This window comes from Xiphophorus maculatus, chromosome 12 (assembly GCF_002775205.1).
Source record: "Xiphophorus maculatus strain JP 163 A chromosome 12, X_maculatus-5.0-male, whole genome shotgun sequence".
NCBI lineage: Eukaryota > Metazoa > Chordata > Actinopteri > Cyprinodontiformes > Poeciliidae > Xiphophorus > Xiphophorus maculatus.
In genome coordinates, this window is record NC_036454.1 from 8152409 (window position 1) to 8173153 (window position 20745).

At 36.3% G+C, this 20745-nt stretch overlaps 1 protein-coding gene and 1 long non-coding RNA gene across 2 annotated transcripts in view; one reads left to right on the forward strand and one right to left on the reverse strand.

Annotated features, from left to right (window-relative positions):
• c12h9orf84 (chromosome 12 C9orf84 homolog) overlaps positions 1–20745 on the forward strand; it is a 21435-nt gene continuing 690 nt past the window's right edge. The window contains exons 1-27 of the mRNA XM_023344168.1: positions 1–53; positions 364–433; positions 548–677; positions 1790–1880; positions 1952–2115; positions 2205–2367; positions 2440–2554; positions 2714–2855; positions 3585–3689; positions 3767–3896; positions 4144–4238; positions 5412–5657; positions 6485–6874; positions 8009–8233; positions 8904–9098; positions 9183–9275; positions 10416–10597; positions 11746–11818; positions 11940–12009; positions 12604–12779; positions 13664–13769; positions 14382–14493; positions 14962–15083; positions 15827–15914; positions 16733–16864; positions 18192–18341; positions 19662–20298. Coding sequence (XP_023199936.1) covers positions 52–53; positions 364–433; positions 548–677; positions 1790–1880; positions 1952–2115; positions 2205–2367; positions 2440–2554; positions 2714–2855; positions 3585–3689; positions 3767–3896; positions 4144–4238; positions 5412–5657; positions 6485–6874; positions 8009–8233; positions 8904–9098; positions 9183–9275; positions 10416–10597; positions 11746–11818; positions 11940–12009; positions 12604–12779; positions 13664–13769; positions 14382–14493; positions 14962–15083; positions 15827–15914; positions 16733–16864; positions 18192–18341; positions 19662–20298 — 4204 coding nt within the window. The 5' untranslated portion in view covers positions 1–51. The remainder of the gene's footprint in view (positions 54–363; positions 434–547; positions 678–1789; positions 1881–1951; positions 2116–2204; positions 2368–2439; positions 2555–2713; positions 2856–3584; positions 3690–3766; positions 3897–4143; positions 4239–5411; positions 5658–6484; positions 6875–8008; positions 8234–8903; positions 9099–9182; positions 9276–10415; positions 10598–11745; positions 11819–11939; positions 12010–12603; positions 12780–13663; positions 13770–14381; positions 14494–14961; positions 15084–15826; positions 15915–16732; positions 16865–18191; positions 18342–19661; positions 20299–20745) is intronic.
• LOC111610363 overlaps positions 20244–20745 on the reverse strand; it is a 7542-nt gene continuing 7040 nt past the window's right edge. The window contains exon 3 of the long non-coding RNA XR_002753631.1: positions 20244–20327. This is a non-coding gene — a long non-coding RNA (uncharacterized LOC111610363). The remainder of the gene's footprint in view (positions 20328–20745) is intronic.

The following is a 20745-nucleotide window of genomic DNA, read 5'->3' on the forward strand; positions in this document are numbered from 1 at the left end:
CGACACCGTTTCCGCTCCGAATTAAAACACTGATAAACCCCCAATTAAGACATGTAGGTTTGATGCTATGTGACAAATTATTATTATAAAAGTCTATATCTATTATCTTTAAGTATTTCTTTTTTATAAGTCTAAAATTAAGGAATAGAAAATAACTTTTCAGCTTTAGCTAACAAGTCAGCTATTGCTAGCTTAAAAACTAGCTAGCTAAATAGGCTAAATATATATTAGCATTTAACAGTTTAATTTTAAGTATTGGGCACACTTCCGGAGAGTGAAAACACAATCAAATATCTTGCTGTAAGGTGGGAGAAATTGAGTTTTTGTCCTTTTAAAATTGATTTTTTTTTTTACATTTTGAAGGTGTGATAAGAACGTCTCAAATGAACTTTTCTCCGCTGTCCGGTTTAAAGCTCTTGATTATGTGTTTGAGGTGAGTCTTTGCCTGTAAGGTGAGTTTATGTCTTTCTGGTGAGGGTTGGCGTTTGCTTTAACTTGACAGTACCTCAAAATTAAACCTTAGTGTTTTTTTAATCTTCTTTTTTAGGCTAGCACCACTCTGAAGATCTCCATAAACCTACTGTCGCTACCAGCGCCGTATGTAACTGGTACCGGTGACCTTTACCCCCACAGTGGCAGGTTACCTGATGACACCTACAGGAAGCCATGGATCCGAGGTAAACAAAACACAAAGATACATTTAAACAGTTATCAATTTATTTATGTGGAGCAGCAAAGGCTATTGGAAATAAATTGTTATCTTAATACTGTTTTGTTTTTTTTTAAGATAATTGTCCTGCTGTTTATCATACTCAAAAGTGTTAAGACTTTGGGCAATAATGTAGCAATAATGTGTAAACAGTTGATTTGTTTTTATATTTTGCTTTATTTAGTTGCAGGTCATCAGACTTTTTAAAAACGCATCAATTTATCTATTTTGTAGTCTTTAGAAGCACCAAGTGCAATCTTTAAGTAACCCATTATTATCAGTTTTCTAATGTTTTCTTCTTGCTTGTTTCAAATTTTGTTCAGCTGGACGTCACGTTTTGATCTTGAACTGAAACACTAGACCAAACAAACACTTTCCTGGTACAAAATACATATTTTATTGAGTGGGACTCTCACAAAGTTATATATAAAAGGTAAATAACTGATAAGTTGTAAGTCCATAAGTGTGAGGCAAAACACAACAAAAATGTTATGTTTTATTGTCCTGGCATCGTCACGTAAACAGGACCTTAGATTGGAAATTTCTCCTTCCTGTTAAAACTATGTTTCAGGACTTGTTTATTGCATTCAGAAATCCCTGTAAAAATGTTTAGCTACTCAGTTTTTGGTTCAACAAGAGATTTTTTTTTTTTAGATGTTTTGGTCATAGCTGTAGAAGTCCTAAAGGAGGCACTGTTGATGCATCACAAATTTCATGATGAGTTCAAAAATTCAAGTAGAGTTTGATCTATTGCCAGTATTTACCTTTTTGTTCTACGATGTGCAAACTTTGCATGTTTTTATAATATTGTATGCCTTGGAAAAAGGTTTTCTTTGGGTTTAAAACCAGAGCATGGACTCAGAAACAAAAGAAATATTTGCTTGGTGAAAAGCCAGGTATTGAATCTCTGCTGGAAAGAAATAAATGTAAAAGCAACTTTTATAAATACTAGTAAATTTACAGAGACTTCTTTCTCCATTTGTTAATCTTTACATTTTTTAGAATAATCCTAACTGGGATTGAAAGAGAAATTACACAAATTACTGTATTTATTCAGCTACTCCTTACTTTTATTTACAGGAAAGGTGATTTCTTCCTGCAAGCTCTTTGTCAGTGGTTCAGTTCTAGATGACCTTGGACAGAAAAATCAACCTGTTAATTCATTGGAAAGGTATCAGCACTAAAATGCAACAAATGAAACTTTTTAAATGAATTTTGTAAACATCTGTGTACAAATTTCAGATTTATTGTGGAAAAGGATGTGGAGATAGTTCCCAGCTCTAATCCCGACTCCTTCGATGAGGATCAGTTTATTTTCCTCCTAAATAAGCAGATTAATGATTCATATCAGGAAACGTTTTCTAAATGCAGACCTGACCAGACGAGTCCAGAAACTAAGAGCAAAGGTAACTAATTACACTGGTGCTTCCCTCAAATATCTTTTTAGAGGATATTTTAATGTGTTTTATTCTCCCAAACCTGCTTACATACATAGATCTCTTCCTCTCTGAGGACTTCATTGCTCCAGATTTGGTGGCAGAGTTAAAAAGACATTTACCGTCTTTGAAAGCCAAACTGTCCAGGCTGAAGACGCTTCCTGTGTCCGACCCGCTGCTGAACTCAACAGGAATCAGCATCTCTGAGGACGCCATGTTCAGGTGCTCTTCTGATCCAGAATCATTTCTGCTGCCTCCAGAGCTTCTTGTTACCAGGATTATGTTTCATCCCAGCTGCTTCAGGCGATGTGAGTCCTACCAGAAACCTGCAGACGCCAACGCCATCAGTGATGTCACATGTGGAGATTTTCAAGATCCGTTTCTTAAACTTCCTCTCTTGCAGACAGAGGTACAGGACTCTGCAAATAGTGTGTAAAAATTTTTAATGCATGGACTACTTATCGTTGTTTTATTGCATAAAAATCAATGATTAATTATTATTAAGCATATTCATTAGTGTGAGATTGTTTGGTTATGTATATATATATTTTTATTATCTTCTCTGCAGTCGCTGCTGTTACCGCCTGTAGTCGACAGTTCCCGGATTAAAACACAAAACTTCACGGCTTTTTCTGGTGTCGGTGGTTGTGTGAGCATTTCTCCAGAACCAGTAGACGAGGAATGTTCTGTCCTGGATTTACTTCGTAGAAGTGAGTAACAGATATTATCCAGGGTGCTTCAAATCTTTGAAAATCCTTGAATTTCCTTGAGATGTTTTTAAAGGTTTGGAAAGTGCTTGGTATTCAAAACGCTCAGTTTGGAAATAAAGTTCAATCTAATGTTTGATTAAAAGCCTAAATGTGGGAAATGTTATTTACAGTTGAAATCAGATATTTTCATACATTACACATTTCTTTTCTCACAGTTTGAAATTAAATCAGACTAAACGTTTCTTGTTTTATGTTAGTTAGAATTACCAAAATTATTTCTATTTGACAAAAGCCAGAAAACGTAGGGAGAACAATTTTTTTTAGAGATTTTTCTATGTAACTCTCTTTATTGTGTTTAAGGAAAGTCGATGTGTTTGGATTGTTTCAATGTAATTAATATGTATTATTCCTTTTTTTTCAATGACTAATCTGTATTTGAAATAGAGATTGTTTTTTATTTTATAAATGAAACGTTGTTGAAATAGGGGATTTTTTTTTTTTGTTAAATTCGTGTTTTGTTCTCAGGTGTTTACGGTGAGTCAGAGGGAGACATTTCAAAATATATAATTTTATTATATTTTTACCTTTTTAATTTGTATAGTTTTTATATCTAGAGTGATGGAAAAGTTTGAAAACTTACCTTAAAAATGCCTGAAAAATGTTTGAATTTTACTGTGTAAAAGTGTATAGGAAGTGTATTTAATTATAATTTTCTCTTTTTTCCTGTAGCTTCTCTTTCAAAGTCTCCAGTGGAGATTTCACAGTTTGATTTACAACAAAAACAAATAAAAGAAAAGAGACAGAGTGGAAAACTGATCGAATCAGGATGCTCAGGTAAATGCACACAAAAAATCTCCGCAGTCTGGAGTCCAAACTGTGATTTGGCCCAAAACGTTTTTGTTTTTTTTAAGGGAGTGTTGCGTCTCCAGTTGGAACAGAGCTGGACTTTATTCTGAGCCCAATTCCTAAGAAGAACCGAACCCACATCCGTCTGTCCACATCTCATCTCCAGGAAGAAAAACTTTCTCCTTTCACACCAACGTGAGAAAATATTTCAGCTTCATGTTCAAACTCTAAGTTCTCCAAAAGGCGATAAAATTTCATCTACATTTCATAAAATAAAATAATATTCATAATAAAAACGACTCAAAACCGGAAATCTCAAACCAGCTGAGATTAACTCAAATTTCAGTCGACTTTTTATTACAGAACCAAACACTTGACTTCTGTAGCATTCTTTATGTTGATGCACTTTTTAAAAAAAGTAACTATCATGATTGTTTTTCAGATCTTTGCTCTCGACAAGAACCAAAAATGAGATGAAGAAAACAGTCTGGAGCTCAGAGAAGCATCTGACCTCCGTCCTTCGCTTCCTGTTGTCAGGTAAAAACTTTATCAGACGTTAGAAACCGTCACTGCAAAACAGGGACGAATAACTTTACTTCTACATTATTAATTAAAAAATACTACAGAAAACATAATACCAAGAAAAATCTATGCAGCAAAAAGTGTTTTCATTATAGGATGTACTATATCTGGATGATTTTATTTGTATTTTATAGCTTTTTGGAGAAATTTACAACTTTGCTTGCCATATTAATTTCACTGCAAAAAATTATCTTCTTAAAATAAATTAAAAAAAGATAGATGTGCAGCAATCTGCAAATGGAGCTAATACTTTAACAATATTCAAGAATTATGATTATTTTAATTAATTCACCAATTAGTGCACAAAACAAACATTACAGACTGCTAAACAAAGGTATTGATCTTTGTTTGATAGCAAAAAGTCTATTATATTGCAGTACAGAGACGTTATAACCGCCTCTGTACTGCAGGAACCTTTATTTGACTAAAATTGTTGCTGATGTTCTTTTAAATGATCAATTTAACACAGATTGTAACTCTAAACTTTCAAAACATCATCTTTAATTAAAATTCTCACACTTACTAATTAATATTTGATTAATTTAACCTGCTTTTAGGCTTTTATTTTAGTTTGTTTATCTTGTTTTAGTCCAGTAATGATTTGGTTTTTTTCACCTGCCGTCACAAAATATTTTATTATGTGGTGATATTTAAAACCATTGAAGTATTTTTTTTAATTATTATTATTATCTGTCAAAATTTTGGACTTTTATTGTACAATAAAAGTGAGTGAGTGCAGTACTCTCTCTGAACCACCAGGGGTCGGTATTTTCCTGAGGAAAAGGTTTATGTACTTTATTTGTTACTTTTACTTTGTTAATCAGTAGAGGGTAGATATTTCTCAGTCTAATATTGGTTATTTAATAATAAATTATTGATTACAATAATGATTGGCTTTCATCAATCTTTCTTCGTTAGTATTGATTAATCTTTGTTTTGATTTTAAATAAATTATAATCCAGGGAAATATACAAAAATCTCCACTTTCTTCTTTCTATATGTTAGAGATTGTTCCATCCTTCACATTTATTTATTTTTATAGATTAAATTACTGATTAATTCATCAATATCATCCATATTAAATATATCTTCTTATTCCCCAAATGACTCTTTTTCATTTTCTCACAGAGCCTGCGTTACACGAAGCAGCCTCCGGGTTTCATCCTCTGCATGAAGCGTTGGGAGTTATCAAACTAGAAAAACAAAGTTTCAGCAGTGCTGTTGACAAACTGGAACTACGTTTAGAGACAGGAAAACCAGAGATAATTCTGGGTAAAAACCTTGAGTTGATTGAAATGATGGCGACTGAGGTTCCTACAAACGGACAGAACGAGAAGGAAGACTTCAACAGAATGACACCTGAGCATGAGGAGGGTGAGGATCTGTATAAAGATATCTTTATGACAGTCTCTTACAGTAGTTTTGTTCTTTAAAATAAATATTTGAATTCTTTTATAACATATAAATAAGCCAGTAAGCAGAAATATACATTATTTTTGCACATTTTTGTACTTCCATTTGGGTCTTAGCGACTTCTGAAAACAATCCAAATGCTTAAAAAATAAAATCACCCAGTTGTTGTTTTTTTTTCACAATAAGTTAAATGGCCTTTGGTGTCTAAAAAATTATCCATTTCATAAAACTTTCAAATGTAACAAATCAGCAGAGCCCAGCTATGGTTACCTAGCAACCACAGCAGTGCTCCAGCACATTTGGTCAGCTGGTTTTACCGCTTTATGCTGTATAATGGCTGGTGGAAAAGACAAGTGATTTGTTGTTGACTTATCCTCTGGAAACCATGTGCTGCATTCTTGTTGGTTGTACAGGAGGCTCTACTTTTGCTTTTCAAACATGTATGTTTGTAATATTGCATTTGTTTACAGCAGTTTTCAGCTGCAAATGCAAACGTTGAGTTAGGGGCCGTGGCCAGCAGCAGATTATTAGGATTTAAAGGGACAAGAAGATAAAATCTCTTTCTATCTTCTTAAAAGAGATAAAAGAGATTTCTTTCTTTCTTCCTTCCTTCCTTTCTTCCTTCCTTTCTTTCTTTCTTTCTTCCTCTCTTTCTTTCTAAATTATGATTAAATAAAAACAAATATATATAAACATACAGACATATATATGCAACAAATACAGGGAAAAACCATAAACATAACCTGTTCAAGGAAGCATAATAAGTCTCCTTTAATATTTGTTTTTAGTTGAATTTCTCCATGTGGATTCTCCAAACAACACCGATCTCCTAAAAAAAAGCCCTGTTGGTTCACCCCGGTTCTTGTCCTCGAAACACATCGTCGGCCCAAACAGTTGGGAACGAAGCACCACCAGCACCGGTCCAGAGAAGACACGTTCGGAACCTGCTGCCGGTTCTCCTGCGCTCGTCAACGTCAGCAGTGGCGTAGCTGATTGGTTTAGGAGCTCCGGCGGTTCTGGCTGCTCTCTGCCCTCCAGATCAAACATCGGAGATAATCAGAAGAGTTTGATCTTCACGAAACATCGACCGGAGAAGAACCTGGACCCTCTGTCCGACTTCATGACGCTGAGGTCGCAGCAGCTGGCTGCAGCTGGTGCAACTACAAGCATCTCTGCAGGTACAGCCACACAGTTATCAGCTCCTTTTCTCTAAAAAAAATCCCCCTGTGGTTTACAGCTTATTTAACATTTTTCTCCTCAACAGTTAATACAGCAGAGCTTTTCTTACTTTAAATAATAATAACAGTTTTAATAACAACAAAAAGGCTGAAAAGCTTCTGTAAACACTGACAATAATCTAAAATTGTAGCCGACTCTGTAAGGAGAAAGTTGTCACTAAAAATTCAGCACAGTGCCAGAAATTAGGAACGTGTTTTTGAGGAACATTTCCACATTCAACAACAATTCAAAGTCTTTAAGGTTTTTACCAAGCTCTTCTTATAATTGTAAAACACTTAAATTAGCATTTTTTTCTCTTGTGTTGCCTTGGTTTATTTAAAATAAAAAGGTTTAATTTTTTGTCAGTTATCAAATAATCATATTTGAATTAGATTGATGCATTGATGCTTTCTGAACCTTCAACAGAAAGTTTTAGTTGTTTTTTTTATTTCAAATTCAAAAATACTTTAATGATCCCAAAGGGAAACTAAATGTTATTGTAACTCATATTGATTCAAAATGTTCAGAGTTAATGATGGTTGTTGGCCGGAAAGATCTCCTATAGTGACGGTGAAAAGTTTACGTAGGCACTCTTCGGTTTGGATTTTAGTACTTTAATCATTTCTTTCGACTTTTCTTTTTCAGGACGATACGATTTGACAAACAGTTTCAGTAAAGATGCATCGATAAATCTGCACCAATTTCCTTAATTTTGTGAGACCGGCTGATACTCACATGTGAAGCTGGTCTCATCTATTTCGACAAAGGTCTAAAACTCAACCACTGTCCTCTTTTGCTAAAACACAATTGGTGCACCCCTACAAAATACTAAATATGAAAAGAAAAGTGGTCAGATATTTTAATTATACCAGCAGCTTGTTGGTGACTACAGAAGCGCAGTTTACTAAAGGACGTCTAACTGAGTTATTATTCATATTTTACCTGTATGTGTAATTATGACCATGTGTGGATTAGAGAAAATCCATCCAAATTTGTGCCATAAGTTCTTCTTTCTAAAGTTAATTGAAGAACAGAATTTCTGTTTCTTTTTATGTTAAGTTTCTCTCTGTGATCTCTTTCCATCGTGTTCATAGTACCAGAAGAAGAGGTGAACCATGAGACACCAGAGCAGCAGCATCATCATCCAGAAGAGATGAAGACGACTGACAGGAAGCCAGCGTACGTGAGCCTCGCTGTGATGGGAGACGCAGTCAGAGAGCAGAACCCGGCCGCTGTGAGGGCGGGTCGGATCGACGGTCGTCCTGTCGGCGACTCGGACCTCAAACATCACAGCCGAGTCATTCAGGTTCAGCCAACAGGTGAACGTTTGGATCAAATGTTTCCTGTCAGAGAAACAGAAATATATTGGTTTTATTAACACTACTGTGCCATTAATAACTAGTGGTTATAAATGAGGCTGAAACGATTAATCTGATTAATCATGATCAATTAATCATCAACTAATTTAGTAATTGATTAATTGTCAACTGGAGTTAAGAGATTCAAAAAAGGCAGTTTGTTGAACGAACAAAATACTTTGGCAGTAATTAATCCAAAACTGTACAATAATGTATACATTTTAACAAACAAGATCTTTGTAAATATGTTCCACCTTAAAAATAATCACACGATCAGTCGGTATTGATAAATCGAGCAGTTTTTCACTTGTTGATGTTAAAAGTATTTTCTTTAGATGCAGATACATCCTTTGCTACAAATGATAAAGTGTAAACTAAGTGCTGTTTTGTTGTATTTTAGACAATAAAACATATACATTTTTTAATAAATTATTTATCAGCATTTTTTAAAAGTATTTCTGATAAATAGAAAAGTGGCAGAATGTGACAATATTTTAACCCATTAATCGTCAGAATAATCGATTACTAAAATAATAGTTAGTATTTTTACTAATGAATCCACTGCCGCCTGTTGAACAATCGTCGTAGAAAAATGTCTGAAATGTTCCTAAAAGTCGCTGCTGCCCTGCAGAGAGTCAGCGGCGAGCTTACGGCGAGCTGCTGGCCGTCGCTGTGCCTTGTTTGAGTTCGGCCAGGCAGCTGGGGCTCCACTTCCCGTCGTGGGGAGACTTCAGCTGCTTGACCCCAGACCAGACGCACTTCCTGCTCAAACAGCAGGATCGGGCCCTCAGCAGGACCCCAGCAGGGAGCTCCGAACTGGTCAGAGGTACGACCGCTCTTCTTTTCACTGATCTGATATTTTATTATGGTTTTTAATCAGATATTCACAATTGTGTTCCTATTGCTGCAGATCAGGAGCAGCTTTTTAACCTGGCTGCTCTCGTCCATGTGTTAGTGACGTTCAAAGAGCTGCTGCTGAAGTGTGACCTGAGCATTGCTGTGGGTCAGTGTGAACTGAAATCTCCTGTCTGAAATGATTAATCGGATTTATCGTGAATAATCGATTATTGGGATAATCGTCAATTAATTTACGTCACAGCAGAGTCGTTCAGGTTCAACCAAAAGGTGAACATTCAAATTAAGAAATACTTTATTGATCCCAAAGGGAAATGAAATTTTGCTGTTACTCATTAATTCAGATTCTTCAGAGTTATTGTAGATACTGATGCCTGTTGGCAGGAAAGAGTTCCTGTAGCAGTCTGTGTTACAGTGAATCTGAAGAAGCCTCTGACTGGAGATACCCTGTTTTCTGTTTTTTATTGATCAAACTTTACCTTTTCTGAAGATTTAGACAAAATGTTTCCTGAGATGTAAGCTAATATTAATAAATTTATTCGTTTTCTAGGCCGAGTTGTTTTAATTAATCAATTATTGAAATAATCGTCAACCAATTTAGTAATTGATTGTTAACAGACTCAAAAAGGCTGTTTACTGAAAGAACAACACGCTCAATGCGGTAATTATTCCAAAACTGTATAAAAAACATACACATTTTGCATTTATGGTAGAAATAAACCTTTGTCTGTAAATGTGTTGTTTCCAAAACTCCTTAAGTGGCAGTTTTAGCTTCACCTGGCTCAGATTCTGTGAAAAAAATATTCTATTAAGCAGCTTTTGCTCTCCAGTTATAAACATGTTGACATTAGAAGTATTTTGTTTTAGCTGCAAATGATCAAACAAACAGTGAAGGAATAAATGTTATTGTATTTAAGAGGATTGGATTATCTGCATTTTGCATGTTTAATCTAATTTTAATATTGCATAAAAAGACTTAAGTGGTAAGATAAAAAAATTGCTGAATTTTTAATTTGTTTAATTGATTAATCAATTAATCATCAGAATAACCGTTTACTAAAATAATCATGAGTCGCAGTCCTAGTTCTTGAATTAAGTTAATCACAGGTAAAGATGTTGGAAACCTATTAAAACATTAAACCACACACACACACACACACACGCACACACACAGGGTTAAATAATGAAATATGTTATAACGAAACCAAAACCGTACCAAGTTTTGTAATAAAGTGAAGGAAGTGAAACAATTTTATTTGTTGTCATGTGATATTTTGTGACTCTTCAGAGTACCTGACCAGAGCAGCTGAGACGTGTGAGGATCATCGCCTGAGGCAACTGAGGAAGAGGCTGCAGATCATCCTCTTCCTCAGTTACAGGAAGGAAGAACCCGACTTCAAACTGCTGGAGCTGCAACAGCTTCTGGCTGAAATGCTGCAAATGAGAAAAGGAAGCAGCTCTACAGAGAAAGTCGGATTTCACAAAAGATTTTGTTGCATATTTAAATAGTTGCTAAAGTATTTGTAACCTTCCAACATTTGGTCAGATTGTAGTCTCAGAAATTAATGAATAGGATTCAATTTAATACATCAAAACAAAAGTAGTGCATAATATTAAAGTTTGTTTTTATTTTTAAAACCGTGCATTTATGAAAGGCCCTGTCTACTCTGATACCAGTGGGAGGCATAGAGAGTCAAAGTCATAATTTTAAATTTTGAGGTCATAATTTTGAGATGCAGAGTGATTTTTTTTTTACTTTGAGTCATAATTTTGAGATAGAAAGTAGTCATTTCAACTTTCAAAGTCCATCCATCCATCCATCCATTTTCTGTTCTCCCCTTGTCCCTAATGGGGTCGGGAGGGTTGCTGGTGCCTATCTCCAGCTACGTTGCAGGCGAGAGGCGGGGTACACCCTGGACAGGTCGCCAGTCTGTCACAGGGCAACACAGAGACATACAGGACAAACAACCATTCACACACACACACCTAGGGAGAATTTTAGAGAGACCGATTAACCTAACAGTCATGTTTTTGGACTGTGGGAGGAAGCCGGAGTACCCGGAGAGAACCCACGCATGCACAGGGAGAACATACAAACTCCATGCAGAAAGACCCCGGCCGGGAATCGAACCCAGGACCTTCTTGCTGCAAGGCAACAGTGCTACCAACTGCGCCACTGTGCAGCCCACTGTCAAAGTCATGACTTTAAAATTCTTAATTATGAGATCTGGGCTTCCACTGGAGCGATCGTGCTTTGAAAAGCAGCATGAAGTTGAAATTGGGACTTTGACTCTTATGATTGAAACTTTTATTTTTGTAGTCATGACTTCCTGTTGGGTTTAAATTTTTTCCTAATTAGTGTAAATGAACTTCCATAGATGCTCTCTTTGAAAATAAGTTTTATATTATCTAATTGTATATTTAGTGTAATAGTAATTTTATTGTACTCTATAAATCTGTGCAGAAGAAAGCGAGGAAATAAAAGTAAATTTGATTTCCATTTTGTTGGTTTATCACATAAAATCTAAAAGTACTTTGGGGTTTGTAGCTAAAATGTGACAAAAGTTTTAAATACTTTTGCAAGGCAGAGTAATAAATCAGTTCCTGCGTTTCTTTAGATTCTCATCATTCTCTCTGTGGAATCTCATGAAACCAGTTCAAAGGTCGTCACCAGCTTGAGCAAAGTAACCGGTGAGCAGGTTTCAGATTTAATTAGCAGAAATTCTCATTAACTTTCATTTCCTGTTGCAATATTTACACAAAATAAATTAACCTGGAACCATTTTCAGCTGAGTTTGTTGTTTTGCTGCAGGAGCTGCAGTGAGTTCAGTTTGTCCCGATGAGGAGAAGAAGAAACTGAACGGCGCCTCTGTGGTCAGCAGGTCCTGAAAATATTAAATTCAATCAGTGTTTTCTTCCAAACTGTGAGAATAATTATTACATGCATATTATATTAAGTTAAATTACTATTTAAACTTGATATATTGTACTACATTTATTATAAAAAGAGTTTGTCATTATTTTTTACATTCGGGCAAAACTGTAGACTTCTTCCTTCATTTACGTTTTTTATGATGCTGAAACAACAAGCAGGCTGGATGTGAATCTATCAGCTAAGACAGGCAATGAATCAGTTTTATCTATCAATCAATTTAATATTTGGTCACTTTTTCCCCAACGCGCTCCTTGGATTTCCATAGTGATGTCATCAGCACAGCCGCCATTTTGTTTTGTTAATGTTTTATTTAGGTTTATTCTGTGAATATTTTGAGTATATTCTTGTAGTTAAACAGAAATAAACAAACAAATAGATTAAAATCGGATATGGTATAAGATTTTATTTTTAAACCGTATCGCCTGGCTCTTATTTTGGTTTATTATTTTACTTTAAGATAAAAAAAAAATAAAGACATAAAAATGGCTGGCTCCTGTAAGAAGCTTTACTGTGTTTCTGTCCTCCTGTCCTGTTTTCCCAGAGTTTGCGGCAGCGATTGTGTTTTGGTATTTGAGGAGAACATCGGACCAGATTTTCCCTGGAGCTGCTTCTCAGTTTTGGTGGAGTTTGACCATCCGGGCCCGTCCCGCTGGTCCCAGATCTGCAGCGACCGAAGCATCAGCCGCCTCTCCTTCATCACCAGTCTGTCCGACTCCGGTTTGATTCCTGTTCGCTTGTCAACCATCAGCATCCCTGCTGCAAGGCTGCTGGCAGACAATGGCTAGCACATAATGTGCTAAATCTTAAACGTACCCCTGTTACATATATATGAAAATGGACACCGTGCTTTGCTACTCTATGACAACTGGATAACAAAGTCAGGAAAAAGTTTTAATGAAGAAAAAATAGCGAGGGAGAGAAGTAGTTGACTCTGACAGGCGTAACATGTAGATGTGCTGTGGAATTTGGTGCGTTTCAGTTCAGCTACAAAATTTTAAAAAGGCGACACAACTCAGACAGATCATCGTTAGAGCAGGAGTTTAAACCTTTGACCCCTCGAGTCTCTTGGAACCAAGGCTATTGCCCCAAATATGGGTCCTTCATTAGTGAAGGGGTAAATTAGCTAATCTACCACATCTGTGTTAGTTTAGCTAATGGCGTTTACAATAATTGTAAAATAAACACTGAGCCTATGAACACAAAACTAACGGACTGAATGTTCTTTTCTTTGTGTGGGAAAAGTTTGAGTGTTTTTTGGTGTTGAATCCTGGTACATTAGTGGCGTTGTTGTCAGTTGCTATGGTAACGAATAGAGAAGCCGGCACAGAAAGCGAGAAAAGATGAGAATACGAATTTTGAGTTATTCTTCAACGGTTTTCTGTGTTATTTTCCCTTAAATGTGGCGCACTGCACTACATTGGCAATACCTGCATCTCCAGGTTTCATTTAGCTAACAGCTGGACTGCTCTACCACAGCAGCATGTAAAGAATAGCCTGTTTGCCCTCCAGCATTGTGCGCACATAGAACAATAACATGCAGGGGATCTAAAGGGTTGTGTTTATTTATTTTTCTCTCTAAATGTCCATTTCTTCCCTTAAAGACGCAGAGAAAATCTGTTGGCGTCTGGAGGAAAACGTCCCGTTTGTGTTGCTGGTGACCGAGGGGCTTCTGAATTATCCTCTGCTGCTGCAGACACTTGAGTCAAGGTGAGACTTTCATTACATCCATTATCATTTATCGTGATACATTTCTTGTCATGATGAGAATTTTGATTTATCGATATCACAATAAATTCCAATTATTGTTGTTTTTAAAAAAACTAAACTGTCAGGATTGTTATTGTCGTAATTTTCTCCACTGTTTGTTCATTGAGAGCATCAGGAAAATATGAGAATATGATTAAATGAAGTTACTGTATGGAGTTTATTGGGGCTGACTATAAATATTAATAGTTATCGTCAACTTTATTGTTATCATCACAATTGCACACAGCACCAACATCCGCTAGGGCTTCAAAATAAAAGCTCAGATTCTTTTCACAACAGATCCTATTTACGATTTTAATCAACACCCCTCCTTTCTTTCTAATAAGAAAATTACAAATGACAGAAAATATAAAATATTTTTTAATGCTTTTACTTTAGTCATCCTGTCTGTGTGGTGTTTCAGGGCCATGCAATGACCATTTTTGTTTCATTACAAGAATATAGTCATAATATTGGCTATGAAATGCAATTTTGCCAGAAAAATGTCTTAAAATGTTGGCTTTAAACTTTATCTTGGAGCTTTGGGGTTTTGAGTGTCCGTCTGTGTTGCAGCTTCGGTGTAACTGTGATGGAGAGGAGCCACAGTCCAACTTTGCAGAAACTCGGAGGAATCCATAACTACACCGTGATCACTGTAGACGAAAGTACAGCTATCGTCATTCAGGTATCCGGACACATCAGACTTCTGGTGTATCCAGTCTCTATCCAGTATCTGTTCCACCTCAACATTTAAATACTAATTCGGATAAATATTTGATTGCTTGCAAAGCGTCTTCAGTCTGAACGGTTTTATTTTATTCAACTTTTATGTCACTGGTGTTAGACGTGTCATAATTCTGCAATATAAAAAGTCAGACTTGGTAAATCTGGACGTAAACAAAAATTATAATTATGACCTAATTATGACCTAGTCAGACCAACTCCAGGCTCTGACCTCACCTCCAAACAGAATTAAATGGAAATAGAGGAAAAGTCTGTATTAAATCCACATATAAAGCTTAATGTTTTAAAGTAAGGGAATGTGGTGACTTTGGTTGTTGTGTCTGTCACTGACACAGTCAGTTTTCCACCGTAAGTGACATCATTGCTGATGACTGACTCATCTAGTCTCTGCTGTTTGGTGTGTGTGTAGGAGCAGGATGAACTGGGTCAAGACCGAGCCAGTGAGAGGCTGGTGATGAGGCTGAGCGCGCTCTCTCTGCAGTACAGCTGCTGCTGGCTCATCCTGCACTGCCCTGACGGCCGGGGCGGAGGGTCAGAGTTCACTAAAACTTCATTACCCACTAACTAGTCCTTCCTTCCTATTAGCAGACCTTCTTATAACTTGGTGAACTTGATTTGATCAATAACCTTTTTGGGGGAGGGGGTTGTAGATCTTCATACTTTGGCTGGTTTTTCACTCATCGTTGCTTCACTTTCTGACAATTTCAGAGAAATATTTTTGCCATATAAGCCATTAAACTCAAAACTTTCAATTAATTAGGCATAAAAAGGCTCCTAAACTCAAAGGATTAACCAGTATGGAGACGACCTGTTAGGGCTGGACAATAAATCAGTAACAATAGATGATATGTTTGATAGAATATTCAATATAGAATATATAGAATATTTAACAGTCAACTAACTCGCTCGTTCTCTGGTTACCTAGCAACTCATTCTTTGGTTACCTAGCAACAGCCTTTTCAGTAACTTGTGCAGTAGCAGTTTGAGTTTCTCCTCTGACGTTTGGCAGCATTTCAGATATTTGAGACAAAAAAAACTAATCAATAATTATCAATACCGACTGATATGAACCTCAGCCATATCATCCAGTTCTACAGCTTATTATCTAAACTTGTTTAATAATAAATTAAAATAATTTATTATTTTAATGATTTTTTTTTTTTAATGAATCTGTGAACTGAAGCCTCTTTTGGATAACCAGACTTACCTCTAAATAAATTAAGAGTATTTTAGAACCTACTAAGTTGTACTTTAAAGTTTATGTGTAATTGCAGGTTTTCAAGCGAAACCTTCAGCAACTTGGTGTTGGTTTATTCGTCTCTGGTTTTGTTCGGCATGAAGTCCGAGGAGCTGGATGTGAAGGTAGAAACACAAATGTTTTTAGGTTTTCTGCCTGGAGTGGCTCACTTCAATAAAAAACTAAAATATGTTAAAGTTTTAATGAACAGTCATATTTAATAAATTAGCTGCAAAAACATAAAATTTTACCAACTGTTTTTGGTCTAGTTTCTATTTTAGATATCTTAGTAGACTTAAAATCAGACAAAACTAACTTACAAGTAATTTTTCAAGAATAAATATTTAAGCCATAAATTATGAGAAAAATGTTTTTTCATAAAATGTCTTATTCCACTGGCAGATTATTTGATTTATAACTATTACATATTTATCAATATTAAGGAATTATTGACTTAAAACAAGCTCCTATTTTTTGCTGAAAAGTTACTTGTAAGTTAGTTTTGTCTTATTTCAAGTTTACTAAGATATTTGCACTAGAAACTCGACCAAAAATACTTGGTACGATTTGTTTTTTGCAGTGTGTACATAGTTTTAATTAAGCAACATTTCTAGTTTAATAAGTTTATTTTGGTCTGATTGGATGTAGTATTCTAATCTAAACTTTGTGTTTTTATCAGCTGTAAATGAAAAAGCATCATAATTAACTTAACCTACATTGTGGGTTTCAGTTACTGAAATAAATGAACCTTTAAGTAATATTCTACATTACTGAATATGACTTTATGTCTTAGGGACTCATAATTATATTAATAACAAGCAAACTGTTCAGGTATAGAAAGTGTTTAATTTGTTGTATTATTGTGTTGCAGTGTTATTTACTAAAATATGACCATCACAGTTTCACCAGTTGTTTCCAGTTAGTTCTCTCAACTGGTTTTCAGGTGCTGATTGTGTCAGAAGTGTTGGAAATGGCCGAATTTATCAATCAGATCTGCTTCAGCTCCCTGATGTCCAAATATGGAGATCCTGTGAGCTACCTGGACAGAGACTGGCTGACTGTCAGCCCCTCTCAGGTGACACTAAACTCAAGTTTTATTATATTTAATGTTTAAATGCATCTCTGCTCCTCTCCTGCAGTATATAAGGACATAAATAAATTATTTAGGTTTGGTTTTCTCTTGAAAAATGCTTTAAATATTTCAACGATGCTTAATTGGAATTGTTTCCCACGACAAGGTATTAGAGACATAAAAATAAATAAAATATGAGAAAAAAGTCATAAAATAGTGAGGAAAAGTTGTACAACAGTAAGTCGAAATAATACAAGAAAAGTCATAATATTATCAGAATAAAGTCAAAAAAACGCAAGAATAAAGTTGTACAACAAAGTAATTTTATGAGTATAAGGCTGTAATAATACAAGAATAAAACTGGAATAATATGAGAAAAAAAATCATAATATTACCAATATACAATCATAATAATATGAGAATAAAGATGTACAAAAAACCCCTGATTTAGATTGGAGTGGACGATCTTCCGTAACACACCACACACTACAGGATGAACTACCTGCACCAAGCGACAATCTTAGAGAACGACCAAAGATCTAAGATTGTCGTAAGGGGAAAAATTGGGGCAAAAAATCTTGTAGCGTGAACTATTGCATCAGCTAGTAGGATGTGCCAATTTTCTCTATTTAAATCTAATTATTACTGAAGGGCAACATAATATACAGACTTCATAATCTGCACTCTTTTAGTTGAATGCATTATTTATTTCCACTTTGGCTTTATGTTGTTTAGTTTTTATTCAAGTGTGTTTTTTTGTTAATGGAGACTGAGAATCCATTTTATTTTAGTTTTTGGTTGTTTTGTTTATTTTGTTTATCAGTTCCAGTGTTAAATATTCTTTTGAAAATAAAGTGTATCTATCTTTGGCAGGAAATCGCATGCATTATTACGTAATTTACATTAAATCAGTGTAAAAAGGTCTTCAGACAATATTATCGTTTATCGCAATAATTTTTGAGACAACTAATTGCTCATCAAACTTTGTTATTGTGACAGGCCTATTTATGCTGATAATATTATTACTTTAATAATTTCCAACAAAGAAAATCTCTTAGTCTGGCTCTAATACTCCGTCGTAGTTTCCTATGAAGTTCACTCACCAAAAAGCTTTAAATGTTTTTGAATTTTCACATCTTAGCTTTATAAGTGTCTTTGGACACTTGAAGTCAAATGTTCAAGGATTCAAACTTGAGAGAAAAATTTGAGTTTTATTCTAATAAATCATCTAGGTTTGAATTTTCCTACTGCATGATAAAAGTTGTTCAGCAAACGGTCTGTAAGTTTAGTTAAATGTAGCTGTAAAGATGCTGCGTGTTGTTTCATTTAGGAAGAGGCGTGTCTGTCCCAGTTCCCGTGTGTCAGTCCTCTGGTCGGTCAGCTCATGCTGAGCAGAGCTCCCTCCCTGCAGTGGCTCCTGGGGGCCGACCTGCCTCAGCTCTCACTGTTACTTCCTGAAGTCCCACAGAAAGTCCTTAAGGTAACGCCGCCACTATTAAAGGGGCAGTAATATGTAAAACCGACTTTTAGGGACCTTTTCCTTACAAATTCTCCACTCAGCTCCTTCAGACTAGCCAGCAGCAATTAGCAAACAGCCAACTAGTGGAACTGCACATCAGCTGAGCTCATTATAGAAGCTACTTCTCAGAACAACGCCGGTAAAAACGTTAAAGGGTTAATATAGGAGACATGTTGCGATTCTGAAAGACTAAAGGTTTCTTAAAGAGTCAGAGGCACAATTTCAAGGAATTAGTTTACAAAGTCAAACTTCTTTTAAGTCATCTTTGATTTGAACAAGTGAAGGTAACATAATTACTTGACTGTGCTGTAAAATGTCGCTATCTGCCTGGAAAATAAATAATGCTGCACAAAAAAAAGATTAGTGCTGGGTTTCCCCAGTGTAATATAAGCCTGGCGGCCCGCCATGCTTTACTAGCCCCCCCGCCAGGCCAAGCGTTGCTTGTTTTTAGGAAAAAATGTTAAAAATATATATATTTTTTAATCAAGCTGGATTGCAAGATCTGTTGTTTCACTGGCAGAGCATATTTATTCCTAAAATATAATAATATTTAAAGCTGGAAAGCGGACCAATCACACGGCTGAAGCCTCTGCGCGCTGCCTCTGCTTTATTTTATCACAGGAAAAGACTTTGAGATATCGTGTTTACTGGAATCTGTGTTGGTCTGGCTCGACTCTTTTGGTGGCGGTACAGATAGGGAGTTGTACAGTGCAAGCACTTGTGCGACATGTGAAATGGATTCCTTAGAGCTGCTGAGTAACGGCCCCCTGGTTGTACTTCCACCTTCCACATCGCCAGACAACATAGCATCTCTTTTTAGCTTTTGGGTGGATTTAGGGCTCAAACGTTGTTGCTTAGGCTGCTCAGTGTTAAATCACAAACACTGCCTCACCGACAACAATGTTCTGGTCTTTTTTCTGCCACAGTCGGCCAGGTGTAATTCCTCAAAACACAGAGTCATTCCCAACCCGAGCATTGATGACACAGGAGAATGTGGAACGGAGCGATAATACCTGTCCTCCGTCATCTGCTGTGGTTCTGACCCAGCCCAGTTCTACACCTACTTGATGCACGGGCAGCAGACACTGAAGGCTGTTGACAAACATGTCTTCCCTGCAGACAGCCACTGCAGTGAAGACATGCACAGAAGAGGCTTCATTTATGTCTACGAAACGCAAACAGATGAAAAGCATCTGGAAACCACATATATATATATATATATATATACAGTATATATGCTGCATGAGTGATTTATTTCACCTCTCTTCTTCCTGTTTTTAGCTGTTCAGTGACATCACTTCCTTGTACTTGAGCAACACAGAACCAGCAACCCCTCAGATTAACCAGACAAACCAACAACCCTTCAGAACCGCTCAGACCTTCGGCACTGAGTCCGAGTTCATGAACCTTCTGCATCCAGAGCCTAACAGCAGCTTCCTATGTGAAGCTATGAACCCAGAGGACCTGTTCCCCAACCAGAACCCAGAGTCTTCGAACTTCAAACTGGACCTGAACGATTCCTTTGGGAGTCCGGTTAAGGACCGGACCGGTCCAGATCCCTGGAAGGAGGAGGAGAGGCTTCCTGTGTGGAGAGGCAGAGCTGGAGCGGCAGGGAGAATCGTTGAACGAGTCGGTGATTTGTGGGCCCCAAGAGATTCCCCCGATATTTCTTACCTTCAGACATCAAACAGCCCGGTTCTACTGGACTCTCGGTTCAGTTCCAGTCACACCTCTTACAGTGACCTCCAGCATCCCCACAGCGCTCACTTCATCTTCAGTCAGAGCCCTCCTACGCCGGCCGTCTTGGATCAAAGCTATCACAGTTTGACCAGCAGCGGTTCTTCTTCTTTTGGATCCAAGTTCTGGAGCGGTCAGGAGAGGAAGAGGACCGGAGACGCAGCCGATCTGGTTGAATCCGGTCAGAGCCGCTCACTTCCTGCGTTTCCACTACAAACAAGCAAAACTTTGTTGATATTTTGCTAATCAATTAATTTCTTAATTGCGTCGTTTCCATTAAATAAGAAACACTTAAAATAAGTTTTGCTAGAGTTGGGCAATTATATCGTTTTCCATTTATCGCGATAAATTTATTACTATAAGAGTTTTGATTTAATGCTGCTAAAATAAATTTCAATTTATTCAACTGTTGGGATTTTTAATTTTACAATTTTTTCCACAGTTTTTTCATTGAGAGAATCAATAAATGTTAAAATTTGATTAGTGTTAATGCAGTTACTGTGAGCAGCTCAGTGGTACAAATCACACTTTTTTATGTGACTGGTGTCCAAAAAAATAATATTACAATTTTTTTCAAGAGCAGCTGATTGCTGTTACACTCAGTCACAAAGAGTAAATGTAATAAATA